This window comes from Cygnus olor, chromosome 25 (genome assembly GCF_009769625.2).
Source record: "Cygnus olor isolate bCygOlo1 chromosome 25, bCygOlo1.pri.v2, whole genome shotgun sequence".
In the NCBI taxonomy this organism is placed as follows: domain Eukaryota; kingdom Metazoa; phylum Chordata; class Aves; order Anseriformes; family Anatidae; genus Cygnus; species Cygnus olor.
Window position 1 is genome coordinate 2,449,838 of NC_049193.1, and position 15,807 is coordinate 2,465,644.

Below are 15,807 nucleotides of genomic sequence, written 5' to 3' on the forward strand. Positions count from 1 at the left end.
CGAGGCCGAGGAGAGGCTGAGCCCAGGGCAAGACGCGCGGCGGAGGAAGGACGCGAGGCAGGGCTGCGGGCTGGAGGAGGGCCCGTCTCCCACCAGGAAACTCTGACAGAGGAGGAAGGGAAGGCTAGGGTGAGGCGAGGTGAGGCTGGCAGCTGGAGTGGAAACGTTGGGTCGAATCTCCAGCCTTGGTTCTCTTGGATTCGTCGTGCTTCTCGGCACCAGCTCGGGGGCAGGTGGGGATTGTGGTGCGTCTCGTCTGCCCCCAGCAGCCGCGGTCCTTCCCGGCCAAGGGTTTTTGGTGATGCTCTGAGAGCAGCAGCGGCTGAGGGCAGCTCTCACGACCTTTGGGAGGCTCTCCTGGAGGAACAAGTTTGGCCTTGTCCTTGAGGGAGCTTCTCTGAAGCTGCGCCTCGGTTTGTGTTCGAATTTGAGGCAGAGGCGAAAGCTGCTTGATCTCGTTTCAGTGGAATTCGGGGGGATTAATTAGTTAAGGGCTGCTCAGAGGTGCAAACTAAGGGCTAGTTGTTCGCAGCGCCTTGGGACCTGAATCTCGTCCTGAACTACATCTCTCCGTGCCTGCCAAAGTTTTCCTACTACTACACAGATGGATGTGTTCTCAGCAGAGGCTTCCACGTGGAAGATTTTAAAAAGTAAAACAAAAAGCACCTCCAGGCTTGAAATGGTGCTGCCAGGGGGAACGTTTACAAGGAAGCAGCCCGGTAAACAAGGAAATTCGGTGAGTTGCAAAGAAGTGAAATTTGCAGCGTGGCAACAATTCCCAGCCTGTGAGAGGCTCGCAGTGGTCCCAGCCACCTCGGGCTGCCTGCAGGATCCTCGCTTTTACAAGCAGCTTCAGGAAGCTGGGCTGGACTGAAAAAGTAACAGAATGATGTGAAGCTTGTCTGAGTCACTGACCCTGCATCTCCACTGGTTCTTTCAGGGCACTGCTCTTGGAGGAACTCAGGGCAGGCTGCAGCTGAGTGAGGTCTGCCCTTTCTGGTCACAACGAATTTCAGATCTCCTCCCCTCGCCTCTCCCAGCCTTTTGTGCTCTCCGGGCTAATCCATCCAGTGCAGCGTTAAACTGACAGAGGCAGCAGTTAGAAACCCTGCTCGGGAAGAGCCTGAGGACCAGCAGCAGGCATGCACATGAAAACCGCGCTCATCCTCCTCGTGCTGGCTTTTGCCACGATCTTCGCCCTGGTCTGTGTGCTGCTGACCAGGGGACGGGCCCCTGGCACCTGCCAGCACCAGCCCCTGGAGCCCGAGGTCCCGGAGGACGGCCGCAGCCTGGTCTTTGCCGACCTGACGCCCGAGGAGCTGGCGCAGGTGGTGCGGTACCTGCAGGGCAGCCTCGGGGTGCCGCTGGTGGACGCCTCGCGTGCCAAACCCTCCGACAACTGCATCGCCTCCGTGGACGTGCAGCTCCCTGCCAAGGCGGAGGTGCTGCGGTTCCTGGATGGAGGGGGGGCTCGCCCGCCCCGGGAGGCGCTGGCCGTGCTGTACTTCGGGGACCAGGCGGACCCCAACGTCACCGAGTACGTGGTGGGGCCTCTGCCGGTGCCCACGTATCACCGGGATGTCACGGTGCAGAAGTACGGGGGGAAGGTGCCATACCACCGCAGACCGACGCTGGCTGTTGAGTACCAACAGATCGCAGGGTTTTTTAAGAGCTGGGTGTTCCCCGCGGCTCCGTCTTTCATGCGTCAGGTGATGGAGTACGACGGGACCAGCCTGGCAGCGGTGACTGCTGCTCCCCGTGGCTTCCAGTCTGGAGATCGGGCCACCTGGTACATCTTGTTCCAGAACGTGAGCGGGTTCTTCCTGCACCCCGTGGGGCTGGAGGTGCTGGTGGACCACGGCAGCCTGGACATCGGCCAGTGGGCGGTCAGCAGGGTCTTCTACAACGGGCAGTACTACAGGGACATGGCTCAGCTGGAGAGCGCCTACGTGCAGGGCCGCATCAGCGTGGAGAAGGTGAGGAAAGCGCCGCCGGACGGGGACTTCTCATCCATGACGCCCCGAGCGCCCTGGGCTGCGATGTTCCCCTTGCAGTACGAGCCCCAGGGTCCCCGCTACAGCCTGAGGAAGAACCACGTCGCCTTCCAGGCGTGGAGCTTCGCCTTTGGGATGAGCGTGAAGACGGGCCTGCGGCTGTTTGACATCCGATACAAGGGGGAGAGGGTTGTCTACGAGCTGAGCGTGCAGGAGGCGCTGTCGGTGTACGGCTCCAACTGCCCCGGGGGGATGTCGACGCGGTACATGGACGGGAGCTTCGGCATCGGGCGCTACAGCTCCCCGCTGGTGCGCGGGGTCGACTGCCCCTATTTAGCGAGTTACGTGGACGTGCACTATCTTGCTCATTCCCAGGACATCAGAACGATTAAAAATGCCCTCTGCGTCTTCGAGCAGAACCTGGGCTCCCCTCTGCGGCGCCACTTCTCCAACCTGCAGTCGCTCTACTACGGCGGGCTGGTCAACTCCGCGCTGGTCCTGCGGTCCATCACAACCGTGGGCAACTACGATTATGTTTGGGACTTCATCTTCTACCAGAACGGGGCCATCGAGGCCAAAGTCCAGGCCACGGGGTACACAAGCTCATCCTTTTTCCATGGGGATGGTCTGCGGTACGGCAATAGGGTCGGGGAGCACACGCTGGGGACGATTCACACCCATTCCGTCAACTATAAGGTGGACTTGGATGTGGGAGGTAGGTCTGGGTCTTCCTCTAACTCCTGCCGTTACAGTGGTAAACCCCAGAGCTTTTGGGGAGATTGCCTCCTGGTCCGTGGAGTCCCTCCTAACTGACATCTGATCTCTGCTTTTTCGCTCTCTCAACCTCTTACTTCATTGCAAAGTTATTTTTCTATGTGTTAAATAGTCTGTCCAGGTCATGGAGTTGGATGCAGAGGGAGTTGTCTGGGAGCTCTGTGTTCAGCTCGGGGAAAGCATGGAAAGGCAGCGGCTGCCAAATGTTTGAGTTTCCTTGAGGCCTCACGTCTGGCACGGGGTGTGTTGCCAGAAGCGTGGCCAGACAGACGGGGCAGACGTGGCCCTGTCTGCAGGAGTGGAGGTGTGAGCTGCTCCTGCAACGCCTGGCGCTGCTTTGGGACTTCACTTACAACTCGGAAAAGTCCCGTCCGTGCCTCCTCTGCCCGGTGTGCGGCAGGGTGGCAGCACCGCGGGCCTGACCTCTGGTAGCTCGGTCCCTGCCTCCCTTTTGAGGAAACCCTCCTCAGTTGGATCCTGAGCCTCCAGCTGCGAAGCTGTTGCAGAGGGATGGAGAAATCCCCGCTCCTCCATGCGGGCAGGGCTTTTGGCAGCAGGTCCCTGCAGGAGCAGCTCTCTGCTGCAGCCAAGGGCGAATCGGCCACGCTGGGATGCGCGGGCTGGATGCACGGGGTTTATTTCCCCTCCGGGACTGGTCCAGAGCCCGCAGCTCAGGACGGTGCAGGGGCAGCACTGGGTGCAGCAGGCACCGACTGGTGGTGTTGGGTGTCTGTCGCCGAAACCTGCTCCTGTAAAAGGTGGGGGAGAAAATCTGCAAGACCACCGGCGGGTCGGGGGCTGCATCTGTGCCCGCTGGAGAAGAAATGTGGCTCCTCTCAGCCCTGCTGGGCACGGGGTTGGTGGCCGGGAGCTGCAGGTGACACTGGGTCAGGAGTGGCACGCGTCCTCCGCATGGAACGGGGTCGTGCCCTCCCGTCCCCGGGATTTGTGTGGCCTTGAGAAATGCTGTGGCTGTCATCCGTGGCCAAAAGCAGGGCTGACACCGGTGCCCTTCCTGTAAACAAGGCTCGCAAACGTGTTAAAACAGAGTTCCTGCGTGGTGGCAAGGTCCAAAGCTGTGGCTGCTGTGTCCCTGCTTTTCCCCGCTTTGTTTACAGACCCAGAGCCCTGGCTGGAAAGCTCTGGAGAATTGTGTCAGCCCCAGCCTTGGTCCACTTGGCGAGGGAAAGGGAGAGCTTGTCCCAAGCACCGGGGTTAGAAGCAACGTGTGGTGCTCGAGAGGAGTCCTCGCAACCCCAAACCCTGTAAAGCAAAACTGGAGCGGGGCACAGCAAAGCCTCTCCAGCACAGGTTCCTCATATTGCAGGGGAAACAGGCAAGTGTTCCCTGGCTGGAAGTGAGACAAACCAGAAGCTCCTAAATTAATGCTGTGGTGGAAAATTGGTGCAGAGCAGTAGTGGTTTCAGCCCCTGCCCTGTGCCTCCAGCTCTGTCCTTACCAGCCAGCCATGACGAGGACTGTGGTGGCCGGGTGAGCTGTCCTCGGCTGTCCCTAACGTGGGGCTGCCCTCGCAGGAGCTTTCGGCACCCCCCTGGCTGCAGGGGGTCTGGCAGAGGAGGGGCTGCCCCCCCCGGGTGTGCACACAGGAAGGCACAGCCTTCCTCTTCAGGCCCCTTTGTGTCCCTGCTGGCTCCTGCCCAAGGGTCCTGGTGGGGGGCATGGGCTGGGATGGGGGGAGAGGGGCTGGAGGGGGCTGGATCAGTCCCGTGAGCCACCCGTCCTCATGAGCCCCTCCGCCTGCAGCCGGTACTGCTTGCAGTTACTGCTGGGGTTTGGCAAACGCCGCCTGATCTCACCAGGGAGCTTCCTCCCATCTCAGCCCTTCTGCCAGTGCCAGAACTGGAGCAGCCAGGTCCCTTCCCTTAGGGCTAGGAAGGACTCAGAGGCGACAGGGAGAGGAGCTGTGGCGGTGCTGGGGAGCCGGGGGCTCTTGGGCTCTCCTGGAGCACCAGGCAGGACCAGCTCACGGGGTGCCCGTGTTGCAGAAGGAGCCAACCCGGCCGAGCCAGCCCCGTGGCATCGCCGTGCTCCCCATCCCATACCCACAGCCCTCGCAGCCCACCGAGCTCCTTGGTCCAGCACGGGATGAGGCAGGCAGGAGGGGTGCTGGATCTGGGCAGCTCGTGCTTCAGGCTGGGTGCTGGCCCCATTGGGCGTGTGCCGGATCCACGCAGCATCCGTGAGATGGGACAGGGCGTCCCGGGAGATGCGCTGGGATGAGCAAACGCCCCGGTACTGCCCTGCGGCAGGGAAACCGCCGGGTAACCCGGGGCAGGAGTCAGGCGCCAGCTGCCCAGCTCGGTGCGCCCGGGGTGGGGAGGGAACAGGCAGAACTGGCTGGGAGCTGGGAGCTGCGCGCGGAGTCGCCGGTGAGCTCCAGGTTTCCTCCCCACATCGGAAGCGACGCCTTCACGCCCACGGCCAGCGACTGAATTAAGAGCTTGGGCTGCAGGTGAGGGACGCAGTCTGGACGCTGCAGCCGAGCCCCGTGCGCTGTCTCGACGCTCGGAGAGATGAACCCCAGGCTCCCCTACGTCCTCCTGTTCGGGGCGGCGGTGGTCATCTTTGTTCTCTCCTGCATGCTGCTGAGCAGAGGGAGACAATCGTCCGGCTGTGAATCCCAGCCCCGCAGCGCGGAGAAGACGGGGTCCAGGAGCCAGAGCCTGGTCTTTGCCGACCTGACGCCCGAGGAGCTGGCGCAGGTGGTGCGGTACCTGCAGGGCAGCCTCGGGGTGCCGCTGGTGGACGCCTCGCGTGCCAAACCCTCCGACAACTGCATCGCCTCCGTGGACGTGCAGCTCCCTGCCAAGGCGGAGGTGCTGCAATTCCTGGATGGAGGGGGGGCTCGCCCGCCCCGGGAGGCGCTGGCTGTGCTCTATTTTGGCAACCAGGCAAACCCCAACGTCAGCGAGTACGTGGTGGGGCCTCTGCCGGTGCCCACGTATCACCGGGACGTCACGGTGCAGAAGTACCGGAGGAGGGTTCCGTACCACCGCAGACCGATGCTGGGCAGTGAGTACGAGCAGGTGGGAGCCTTCCTGAAGGTGGTGGCGTTCGCTGCAGCCCCCACCTTCCTGCAAGAAGTGTTTGACTATGACGGCACCAACGTGGCGTTTCAAAGCACGGCTCCTCATGGGTTCAGGTCCGGGGACCGCAAGTCGTGGTTTGTCGTCTTCCAGAACGTGAGCGGGTTCTTCCTGCACCCCGTGGGGCTGGAGGTGCTGGTGGACCACGGCAGCCTGGACATCGGCCAGTGGGCGGTCAGCAGGGTCTTCTACAACGGGCAGTACTACAGGGACATGGCTCAGCTGGAGAGCGCCTACGTGCAGGGCCGCATCAGCGTGGAGAAGGTGAGGAAAGCGCCGCCGGACGGGGACTTCTCATCCATGAGACCCCGAGTGCCCTGGGCTGCGATGTTCCCCTTGCAGTACGAGCCCCAGGGTCCCCGCTACAGCCTGAGGAAGAACCACGTCGCCTTCCAGGCGTGGAGCTTCGCCTTTGGGATGAGCGTGAAGACGGGCCTGCGGCTGTTTGACATCCGATACAAGGGGGAGAGGGTTGTCTACGAGCTGAGCGTGCAGGAGGCGCTGTCGGTGTACGGCTCCAACTGCCCCGGGGGGATGTCGACGCGGTACATGGACGGGAGCTTCGGCATCGGGCGCTACAGCTCCCCGCTGGTGCGCGGGGTCGACTGCCCCTATTTAGCGAGTTACGTGGACGTGCACTATCTTGCTCATTCCCAGGACATCAGAACGATTAAAAATGCCCTCTGCGTCTTCGAGCAGAACCTGGGCTCCCCTCTGCGGCGCCACTTCTCCAACCTGCAGTCGCTCTACTACGGCGGGCTGGTCAACTCCGCGCTAGTCCTGCGGTCCATCACGTCTCTGGGCAACCACGACTACGTGTGGGACTTCATCTTCTACCAGAACGGGGCCATTGAGGCCAAAGTCCAGGCCACGGGGTACCCGAGTTCGTCCTTTCTCCATGGGGATGGTCTGCGGTATGGCAATAGGGTCTGGGAGCACACGCTGGGTACAATACGAACCCATTCCATCAACTATAAGGTGGACTTGGATGTGGGAGGTAGGTCTGGGTCTTGTCTCTGTTTTGTGCCCTCCATGAATGCTTATCGGCTCCCCAAACTCTGTGTTTTGTGGGCCTTACATAGGTTTTTCTTTCCACGCATGGGGCAGGGCGATGTGCTCCTATAGAGCTGCGGAGGTCGGGGCCTTCCCCCCTTAGGATGAGTTTTTTCTTTTTAAACAGAAATACTCAAAAAGTGGGGTGTGGATTGCAAAACCCTAAACACAGAAAAAGGGCATGTGAATTCTCAGACTGTGGCTGCTTGTTGCTGGAAGGGGAGGCGTGGAGTTCAAAGTCTCGTTCACATCAGAAAGAGGATGAAAATGAGCACCGTGGTGGCTGTGCGTGGGTCCTCTTCGGCAGGTTCTGGCACTGACCTCGACTGCAGGTCCCAAGGCTCTGGTCCAAGTTTTTCTTGGGGGGTGGAGGCTCGGCTGGAGACCAGCAGAGGTTTGCTAATGAGGTCTGTGCACAGGGCCGCTCTGCCAGCACCGTGCTGGCCCTCGAGCTCTCTCAGCCAGCTCTCTGCCATCCCGTCCCCGTTTATCTGCCTCTCCCATTGCTCCGAGCCCCTGGCTGACGCATCCCCTTTGTGGACAGACCAGGGCTGCTCCACTTTTGTGATGTGCAAATGCGCTCGGAGCCTGTGCTCCTCCTGGTGCGTCCTCGCAGGATGCGTGCTGATGAGCAGAAACAGCGCCCGGGCCATCAGGTGCTTGGGCTAATTAGGCTGGGCTCTCACTGGGAAGCAAACTGGTTCTTCTGCCTGTGGAGGTTTCCTTCTTCTGGTCCCCAGGGACGGCACTGCATGCCACAGAGTGGTGTTGCCTGGGTTAGGCAGACGTAGACGATAGGTAAAGGCACGCAGCGTGCCGCTGGGGAGCGGTGCTTGGAGCCTGGGGTGAAGGAGGAGAGGATGGGGGGAGTGGGCTCTGGCTGCAGGGAAGTTCCTCACCCACTTCTTGTCCTCTTAGGGGTGAAGAACTCCCTGGTGGCTCACGACATGGCGTTCGAGATGGCGCGGGCTCCCTGGAACCCCGAGCAGCAGATTGAGCGGCCGCGGCTCACCAAGAGAGTCCTGGACACAGAGGACCAGGCGGCTTTCCGGCTCCAGTCCAAGATACCCAGATACATCTACTTCGCGGCCAACAGCAAAAACAAGTGGGGCCACCAGCGGGGTTACAGGATCCAGATCGTCAGCTTTGCAGGGGACCACGTCCCCGAAGCCAGCTCCATGGAGAGGGCCATCAGCTGGGCAAGGTCAGGATGCTGCGATGGTGGCACCAGGTTCTCCAAGATGCCTCCAGCATCTGGCTGGGAAGGCATCACGGGGATGCTCCCCATGGAGAGGGATGGGGCAGAGGCTCCCCAGGGCTGGGGTTAATGCAGAGGACCAGTCTGGTGCTCTGCAGGCTCTGGGGAGCCGGCCTCATCTGCGTCCTTGTCCTCAGGTACAAGCTGGCCGTCACCAGGAGGAAGGAAGAGGAGCCCACCAGCACCAGCATCTACAACCAGAACGACCCCTGGACGCCCACCGTCGCCTTCGCCGACTTCATCGACAACGAAACCATCACCAACGAGGTGAGCGGGGTCTGGGGCCATGGTGCCCACCGTGGGGCTGAGCAGGAGCTGGAGATGCTGGTGCTGGCCGTGCGTTGTCCGTGCATTGCCCGTGGGCTCAGCTGGGACAGCAGCAGCTCCGGGGAGGGGGTGTGAGCGCTTGTGGGCTGTGGGTGCCCACCAAGGCTCCCTCTGTGGTCCAGGCACAGATTTCAGTCCGAAATAACCGGGGTGATGTAACTCCTCCTGCCTAGGACCTGGTGGCCTGGATAACTGCTGGCTTCCTCCACATCCCACACTCGGAGGACATTCCCAACACCGCCACGGTGGGGAACTCAGTCGGCTTTCTCCTGCGCCCCTACAACTACTACGACCTGGACCCCTCCATATACTCGCACGACGGCATCTTTTTCACCAGTGAGCAGGACTTCACGGCGTGCGAGGTCAACCCTATCGCGTGCCTGCCCAAAACAGCCTCCTGCTTGCCCAACTTCCCCCCGTTCACCTACGACGGATTCAAAAATACAAGCAGGCTTTAATGTTCCGGGAGCCACGAGGCTGACCAACCTGTTAAGGATTTTCAGGTTTTTTTTTGAGTGAAGTTTTTTTTTTTTTTTTTTCCAGTTTCTAGTTGTAACTTCACTTTTTATTGTTGCTTTTAATTTAGTGCTCGGCGCGAGGGGAGCGTAATTGTCCTGGTGCGCTGCCAGGCGGCAGCCTGATTTATCTCCATTAATTGCTGAATCCGGGTCTGTTTTGGGGGGGGTGGGGGAAGCGAGAAAATCCTGTTCCTCTGCTGTAGCAGTGAACCCCATGTAGTGTCTATCTCAGGTTTTAAAAACAAAATGAAAAGATGCGGTGCTATCCATCCTGCCTGTCTCGTTCTTACGGCTTTCAGCAGTGGCTGCTGGGGGGGGGGGGACGCTGGGGCTCTGTGGGGCTGGACAGGGGAGGTCCAGGGCTGGGCTCTGCAGCGTGGGGGCACTGGGCTCGGTGCAGGGCAGCAGCGGCCCCGCGGTCTCTGCTGGGGTGTGGAGGGAAGGAGGTGCTGGGAGGAGCGCTGGCTTCTCCCCACTGTCCAGATCTGTCCTCCCCAAGGGCTGCAGCGTAGCCTGCGGGACGGGACGGGAAGGACGGGTGCAGAAGAATGAGGTTTATTTAAATTTGTGACCCGCCGGGGGAAGCAGAGCCAAGTTGCCTTTTATGGTTCCCAGCAAATCCCAGGCACATCCGAGAACATCACCCTACGCCCTCCCTGTGAGCTCATCTGGGCTGTTCCCGGAGCGGAAAAACGGGGAGAAAAAAAAAAACCAACCAACCAACCCCACAACCCCACCAGCCCCTGCTGCTGCTGCAGGTCCCGGAGAGTTTCGCGGTTGGAAAGCCCGCCCTGCCCCACTGCAGCAGCCATGAACGTGAAAACGGCGCTCATCCTGCTCCTCCTGGCTCTGGCCACGATCTTCGCCCTGGTCTGTGTGCTGCTGACCAGGGGACGGGCCCCCGGCACCTGCCAGCACCAGCCCCCGGAGCCCGAGGTCCCAGAGGACGGCCGCAGCCTGGTCTTTGCCGATCTGACGCCCGAGGAGCTGGCGCAGGTGGTGCGGTACCTGCAGGGCAGCCTCGGGGTGCCGCTGGTGGACGCCTCGCGTGCCAAACCCTCCGACAACTGCATCGCCTCCGTGGACGTGCAGCTCCCTGCCAAGGCGGAGGTGCTGCGGTTCCTGGATGGAGGGGGGGCTCGCCCGCCCCGGGAGGCGCTGGCCGTGCTGTACTTCGGGGACCAGGCGGACCCCAACGTCACCGAGTACGTGGTGGGGCCTCTGCCGGTGCCAACGTATCACCGGGATGTCACGGTGCAGAAGTACGGGGGGAAGGTGCCATACCACCGCAGACCTGTTACCGGCGTGGAGTACGTGGCCATCAGCGCCCTCATCCAGCACGACCTGAGGAAGGCACCGCGCTTCCTCGCCGTGTGCTGCGCCTCCGACGGCACCGACCTGGCCGTGCTCACCACAGCCCCCCGCGGCTTCAAGTCCGGGGACCGCTCCTCCTGGTTCGTCCTCTTCCACGCCGTGGCTGGCACCGGCTACTACGTGCTGCCGGTGGGGCTGGAGGTGCTGGTGGAGCACGGGGAGCTCGACATCTCCCTCTGGTACCTGAGCCAGGTCTTCTACAACGGGCACTACTTCTCCAGCATGGCGGAGCTGGAGGGCGCCTTCGTGGCCGGCTTGCTGGAGGTGATCCAGGTGGAGAAGCCGCAGGATGCCATGGTGATGGGCTCCATGAGACCCCGGCGCCCTCCTGGCGCCCCGGGGCCGCTGCAGTACGAGCCCCAGGGTCCCCGTTACAGCATCAGAGACAACCACGTCACCTTCCAGGGCTGGAGCATCGCCTTTGGCATGAACCCTAACACCGGCCCGCGCCTCTTCGACATCCGTTACCGCAGGGAGAGGATTATCTACGAGCTGAGCCTGCAGGAAGCCCTGGCTCTGTACGGCTCCAACTGCCCCGGAGGCATGTCCACCCGCTACCTCGACGGCAGCTTTGGCATCGGCAGGTTTGCCTACGAGCTGGTCCGGGGCGTCGACTGCCCCTACACGGCCACCTACGTGGACCGGCACTACCTGGCCGAGTCGGACGTCCCCAGGACGAACCAGAACTCGCTGTGCATCTTCGAGCACGACGCCGCCCTCCCTCTGCGGCGCCACTTCTCCGACATGCAGTCCTTGTACTACGGTGGGCTGCGCAAAAGCGTCCTGGTCATCCGCGCCGTCTCCACCCTGATCAACTACGACTACGTCTGGGACTTCATGTTCCACAGCAACGGGGCCGTGGAGGTCCGGGTCCACGCCACTGGCTACATCAGCTCCTCCTTCTTCCACGGCCGAGGCACCGACTACGGCAACAAGGTTGGGCCCCACACGCTGGGGACGATGCACCTCCACCACATCCACTACAAGGTGGACCTGGACATCGACGGTAGGGCTCGACTCGCGCGGTCAAGAGGGTTTTGCCTGTGCTTGGCATGTCTGGGGGCTCCAAAGGTTGAGTTATGGGACACGAAGTGTGTCTTTAGGGGCAAAAGTACTGCCTGTATTCCTGGGATGCAGAGCAGGGCAGCTCCCCGGCTGCATTTCCTGGTGGGGCCGGAGCTCAAAGGGATTTTCTCCTTTGCTTCGCAGGCCAGCTGAACTCACTGGAGGCCCAGGACATGGGCTACGAGAAGCTGAGGGCCCCCTGGAGCCTGCAGAACATCCTCGAGCGGCCGTTCCTCCGCCGGGACAGGCTGGAGCGGGAGAATGAGGCGGCGTTCCCCCTTGATGCCCCCCTGCCCCGTTACCTCTCCTTCACCAGCCCCAAGCCCAACCGGTGGGGACACGCGCGCAGCTACCGGCTGCAGGTGGTCAGCTCCCCCGGGAAGCATCTGCCCAACAGCAGCCCCATGGAGAGGGCTGTCAGCTGGGGCAGGTAGGTGTGGGGCTGGGGCAGCAAACGGGGGCACCCAGGCTGCAAACGGCCAGGGGAGGGTGGTGCATGGGCAGCCCTTTTGTCCTGTGATAAGGGAACCCTCTGGTGCCAGCCCCTGCGGGTCCTGAGCCTCTTCCTGGTCACCGCATCCCCATCTTGGTCCCCTCCTCCCTGTGGTCTGCCGAGCGCGGCTGCAAGGAAGGGTTAAACAGCAAACTTGCCTGTTTCTTGGCTCCGAAAAAAATCCCTAGAAAAGTTGCTCAACAGCATCCATTCATAGCAGTTCCCATGCAGGAATCTGACCCCAGATGAGTTCAGTTTCCAGCGATCACACGTGTTTTCCCCTGCGGGGGCAGCGGGGCTCCCAGAGCAGTGCTGCTACCCCCAGGTCTTGACATCTCCACGTGAGGACAGGATGCTTTTTGGGAAAACGCTTCGTTTAACCGCAGCGTTGGCTTGCGACCGGGGTGAAATGGAAGGGGGAGGTTGTTTGAGTTAGATCTGGCAGAGGCTGAAGGTGAAGCACCGAGCTGTGCCTCCCAGGGGCAGCAAAGCCCCCGAGGTGCTGGGGCTGCAGCCAGCCCCGGGTCCCATCCCTGTGTGGCGATGCCTTGGGGCACGGATGAGCCCCCCCTTCTCCCACAGGTACAAGCTGGCCGTCACCAGGAGGAAGGAAGAGGAGCCCACCAGCACCAGCGTCTACAACCAGAACGACCCCTGGACGCCCACCGTCGCCTTCGCCGACTTCATCGACAACGAAACCATCACCAACGAGGTGAGGGGAGCTGGGCGCTGTGGGTGCTGCTCCTGGCCAGGCTGAGGCTTCACCTGCCTGAGGCCAAACCGGGTGGGAATGGGGCTGGGGGCCGGGCTGGGAGGGTCCCGTGCAGCCTGACGGGGTGCTCTGCGTGCCCAGGACCTGGTTGCCTGGATTTCTGTGGGGTTCCTGCACGTCCCCCACGCCGAGGACATCCCCAACACGGTGACCGTGGGGAACAGCGTCGGCTTTTTCCTGAGGCCCTACAACTACTTTGACGAGGACCCCTCGGTGGATTCGCCCGACAGCATCTACTTCAGCAGCGAGCGGGAGGCGGAGGCGTGCGGGACCAACCCCCTCGCCTGCCTGCCGGCGGCTGCCTGCGCCCCACATCTGCCCCCCTTCCACTACGGGGGCTTCCTCAACATCAGCCTGCCCCCACCGCCCGGCGGGCTCTGATGGGGACGGGGACACCCGCGGGCACGGATGTCCCCCGTCCGGCCATGGGGCTGCGTCCTCGGAGGGGTTTCGGTGATGGAAGGTGCTCGGCTGGCTCACTGGGACCTGCCCTGCTCTCCTCCTCCTCCTCAGGGACGTGGGTGCGGGGCTCCGTCCCACCAAGGTAGGTGGGTGCCCCCTGGGTGATGGAGCCGCTCAGGACCAGGCTGTAGATGCCCTCTGGGTGCTGTGGTCCTCGTTCGGGCACCGCCTTGGGACAGCAGCCCCCAAGGGGCTCCGCTGCAGCTCTGGGTGATGCTGGGTGCTCAGCTGCTGCGGCGGTGCTGAGCTCTGGGGCCAGGAACTGGGGATGGGGGGGCCAGGAACTGGGGATGGGGGCAGGAACCGGGGATGGGGACGGTGCGCTGGACTGCACTGGGTGCCCGCAGGGTGAGTGCGCTGCAGGAATCGGAGACGGCTCCAATAAAGAGGCACGCGAGTGCTTTTTCTGACCCAACTCTTGTGTAGCTGCCTCAGTGCCGCTGGTGGCCGGATCCTGGACATTGCGGTGCTGAGCCGCTCTGCCAGCGCCCACCGGAGAGGGCGAAGGGCTGGGGTGAGGCACAGAGCCCAGCGCCGCCGTGTGAACGTGCACCGGCCGTGCTCTTGGACCCCGTGCGCTGGCAGCAGCCTCCGCTGCAAAATATGGGACAAACAAGGGAGTTAATGTGTAACAGCTGTACCGAGGCTGATTAATCGGTCCTGGCCTTGGCTGCTGCCCTGCGCCGTGTGCTCACCCCCCCGGCATGGGGACCCTTGCTCCGGTGCCACCGGCGCGTGCACAGCCCCAGCTGCAGGACCCGGGAGCCCGTCCCCGCTGCACCGGGATGGGTTTGGTGAGGACGGTTTGGATCCGACCCCACTGCCCAGCCCCAGCACGTGGCTGCGGCTGCCAAACGCCGGCTGCTGCATCCCCAAGGGGGGGATCCGCGGGCACCTGCCCTCGCCGTGAGAGCTGCTCGAGGTTGTGCCACGATGGCCTCAAGGAGATTTGATGGCAGCGTGTGTCTGGCAGGGAGCTTGGATAGCACCGGGGCTGAGCTGCTGCGGCACGGAGAAAGGATTTGGGGTGGGAGGGGGTGGCTCTGCATGGCCAGGTGACAGCTGGGGGCATCAGCCCTGGGGGTGCTGGTGCATTTACACTTGGGGACATCAGTCCTGGGGGTGCAGGGACGGCTGCGGCCGTGCTCCCTGTGTCTGCAGGCGCTGCCTGGACTCTGCCCGCGTGCTGACGCAGGCGACGCCGGCCCCGCTGCCGGCGCTGCAGCGGGCTGGGAAACTTCTGGATGAAACCTTGGCACCGAGGGGCAGCCGGGTGTGATGGGGCGTGCGCTGCGCGTGCACTGCCCGTGTCCGGTGCCTTGGGAGCCGCTGGGACACCAAGTCCTGCAGCCAGCCGCTGTCACCGCAGGGCACAAAGGTCCCGGGCTGCCAGCTCATCCCCGGCTTGTTGTGGCTGCAGGGGAGTCGCCGATCCCAGTTCCCGTCCTGGCTCCTGGCCTCTCCCAGCTGCGATCCCGGTTTTGCTGTCGTGGCGCTTTCCAAGGGGGCTGGCGCATGCTTGTCCCCATCCCCCAGCACCTTTTGCCCTCATTTTCTGTAGTGAAGCTTTTCAGGGAAAATTTATTACCTACTGTTTCAAAACATGTTGGACATGGGAGCCAAGCTTGCTGAATTCCTTCGTGCTGGCCAAAAGCTGCTCTCGGCTGAGGACCCTGAAATGAGCTGCTGGGGAATTTGTTTTGCAGGAGTAATCCCATTTCCATGCAAGCTTCTGCTCCTTTTGGGAAAGGGAGGCTTTGGTCTCCCTGAGGACACCGGGAGCCTGGGCTGGGAGGATGGTGGCGAGCTGCTCCCATCTGGTTTGGGGTTTTATTTTCGCTGGCTGTGGCTGGGAAACCCCCGCTCAGCAGGAGGGGGGTGACCCCATGAGCATCGAGGCTCTCTGTGGCCAGCACAGGGAGGCTGCTGTGGGGCTGGACCCTGCCAGCCTGCACCAAACTGGCCGAGCACGGGGCTGGAGCTGGTCCATGCCCTCATTCCCCTTCCCTGGGAGCACGAGGAAAGCCCCAGCTCCTTGGAGCCGAGGCAAAGCTCCTCGCAGAGCACCCACGGTGCTCCCTCACGGCTGCAGCTCTGCCGTGGCATCAGCTCAGCATCAGCATCATTCACAGCTCAGCATCTCTCGGCACATCTCCAAACCACTTCGCTGCCGTAAGGGGACAGATGTTTGCCAACGTTTTACCCTTCCTTGGCTTTAGCCAGCACTGTCCGGGCCATGCTCCCAGGGAGGAGGATGTCATGTTGGCCACCATGGGGCGGGCAGGGAGGAGGAGGAGGAGGAGGATGCCCCCCAGGTGCCGCCACTCGCTGCCTGGATGTGACCTCTGCCTGCTGGGGGCCGCAGCGGGGAGCGGTTCAAGGCTCCTGACCCGAACTTTCCCGAGGAGAGAGATAAGTGGTGCGTTTTCACTGGCTGCTAATCATTAACGCCCCGTTGTCTGCTCCTGCCCCCCATGGGCACCCGCACCACACCACCGGGCTGTGTTTTTCTGTGGCAGCGGCCGGGCAGCCAGCGCTGGGACACGGGGTTTGTCCCACAGGGACGTGGGGTTTGTCCCCCTGGGATGCAGGGTTTGTCCTGCTGGGACA

At 62.4% G+C, this 15,807-nt stretch overlaps 1 protein-coding gene across 5 annotated transcripts; it reads left to right on the forward strand.

Moving 5' to 3' along the window:
• Nucleotides 1-393: 393 nt before the first annotated feature.
• On the forward strand, nt 394-13,829 carry AOC3 (amine oxidase copper containing 3). Of its 5 annotated transcripts, XM_040536703.1 has the most exons (5): nt 982-1,607; nt 10,307-11,411; nt 11,615-11,900; nt 12,546-12,675; nt 12,817-13,829. In XM_040536703.1, exons 1-5 carry the CDS (start codon nt 1,143-1,145, stop codon nt 13,114-13,116), a joined length of 2,286 nt encoding a protein of 761 aa, XP_040392637.1. In that variant the 5' UTR covers nt 982-1,142; the 3' UTR covers nt 13,117-13,829. The 5 variants fall into 5 exon arrangements, with proteins under 5 accessions (XP_040392639.1, XP_040392637.1, XP_040392638.1 ...); XM_040536705.1 differs by lacking the exons at nt 10,307-11,411; nt 11,615-11,900; nt 12,546-12,675; nt 12,817-13,829 and adding exons at nt 7,847-8,132; nt 8,324-8,453; nt 8,687-9,300 and having other exon boundaries at nt 394-2,709; XM_040536704.1 differs by lacking the exons at nt 982-1,607; nt 10,307-11,411; nt 11,615-11,900; nt 12,546-12,675; nt 12,817-13,829 and adding exons at nt 5,201-6,872; nt 7,847-8,132; nt 8,324-8,453; nt 8,687-9,300.
• Nucleotides 13,830-15,807: the final 1,978 nt, after the last annotated feature.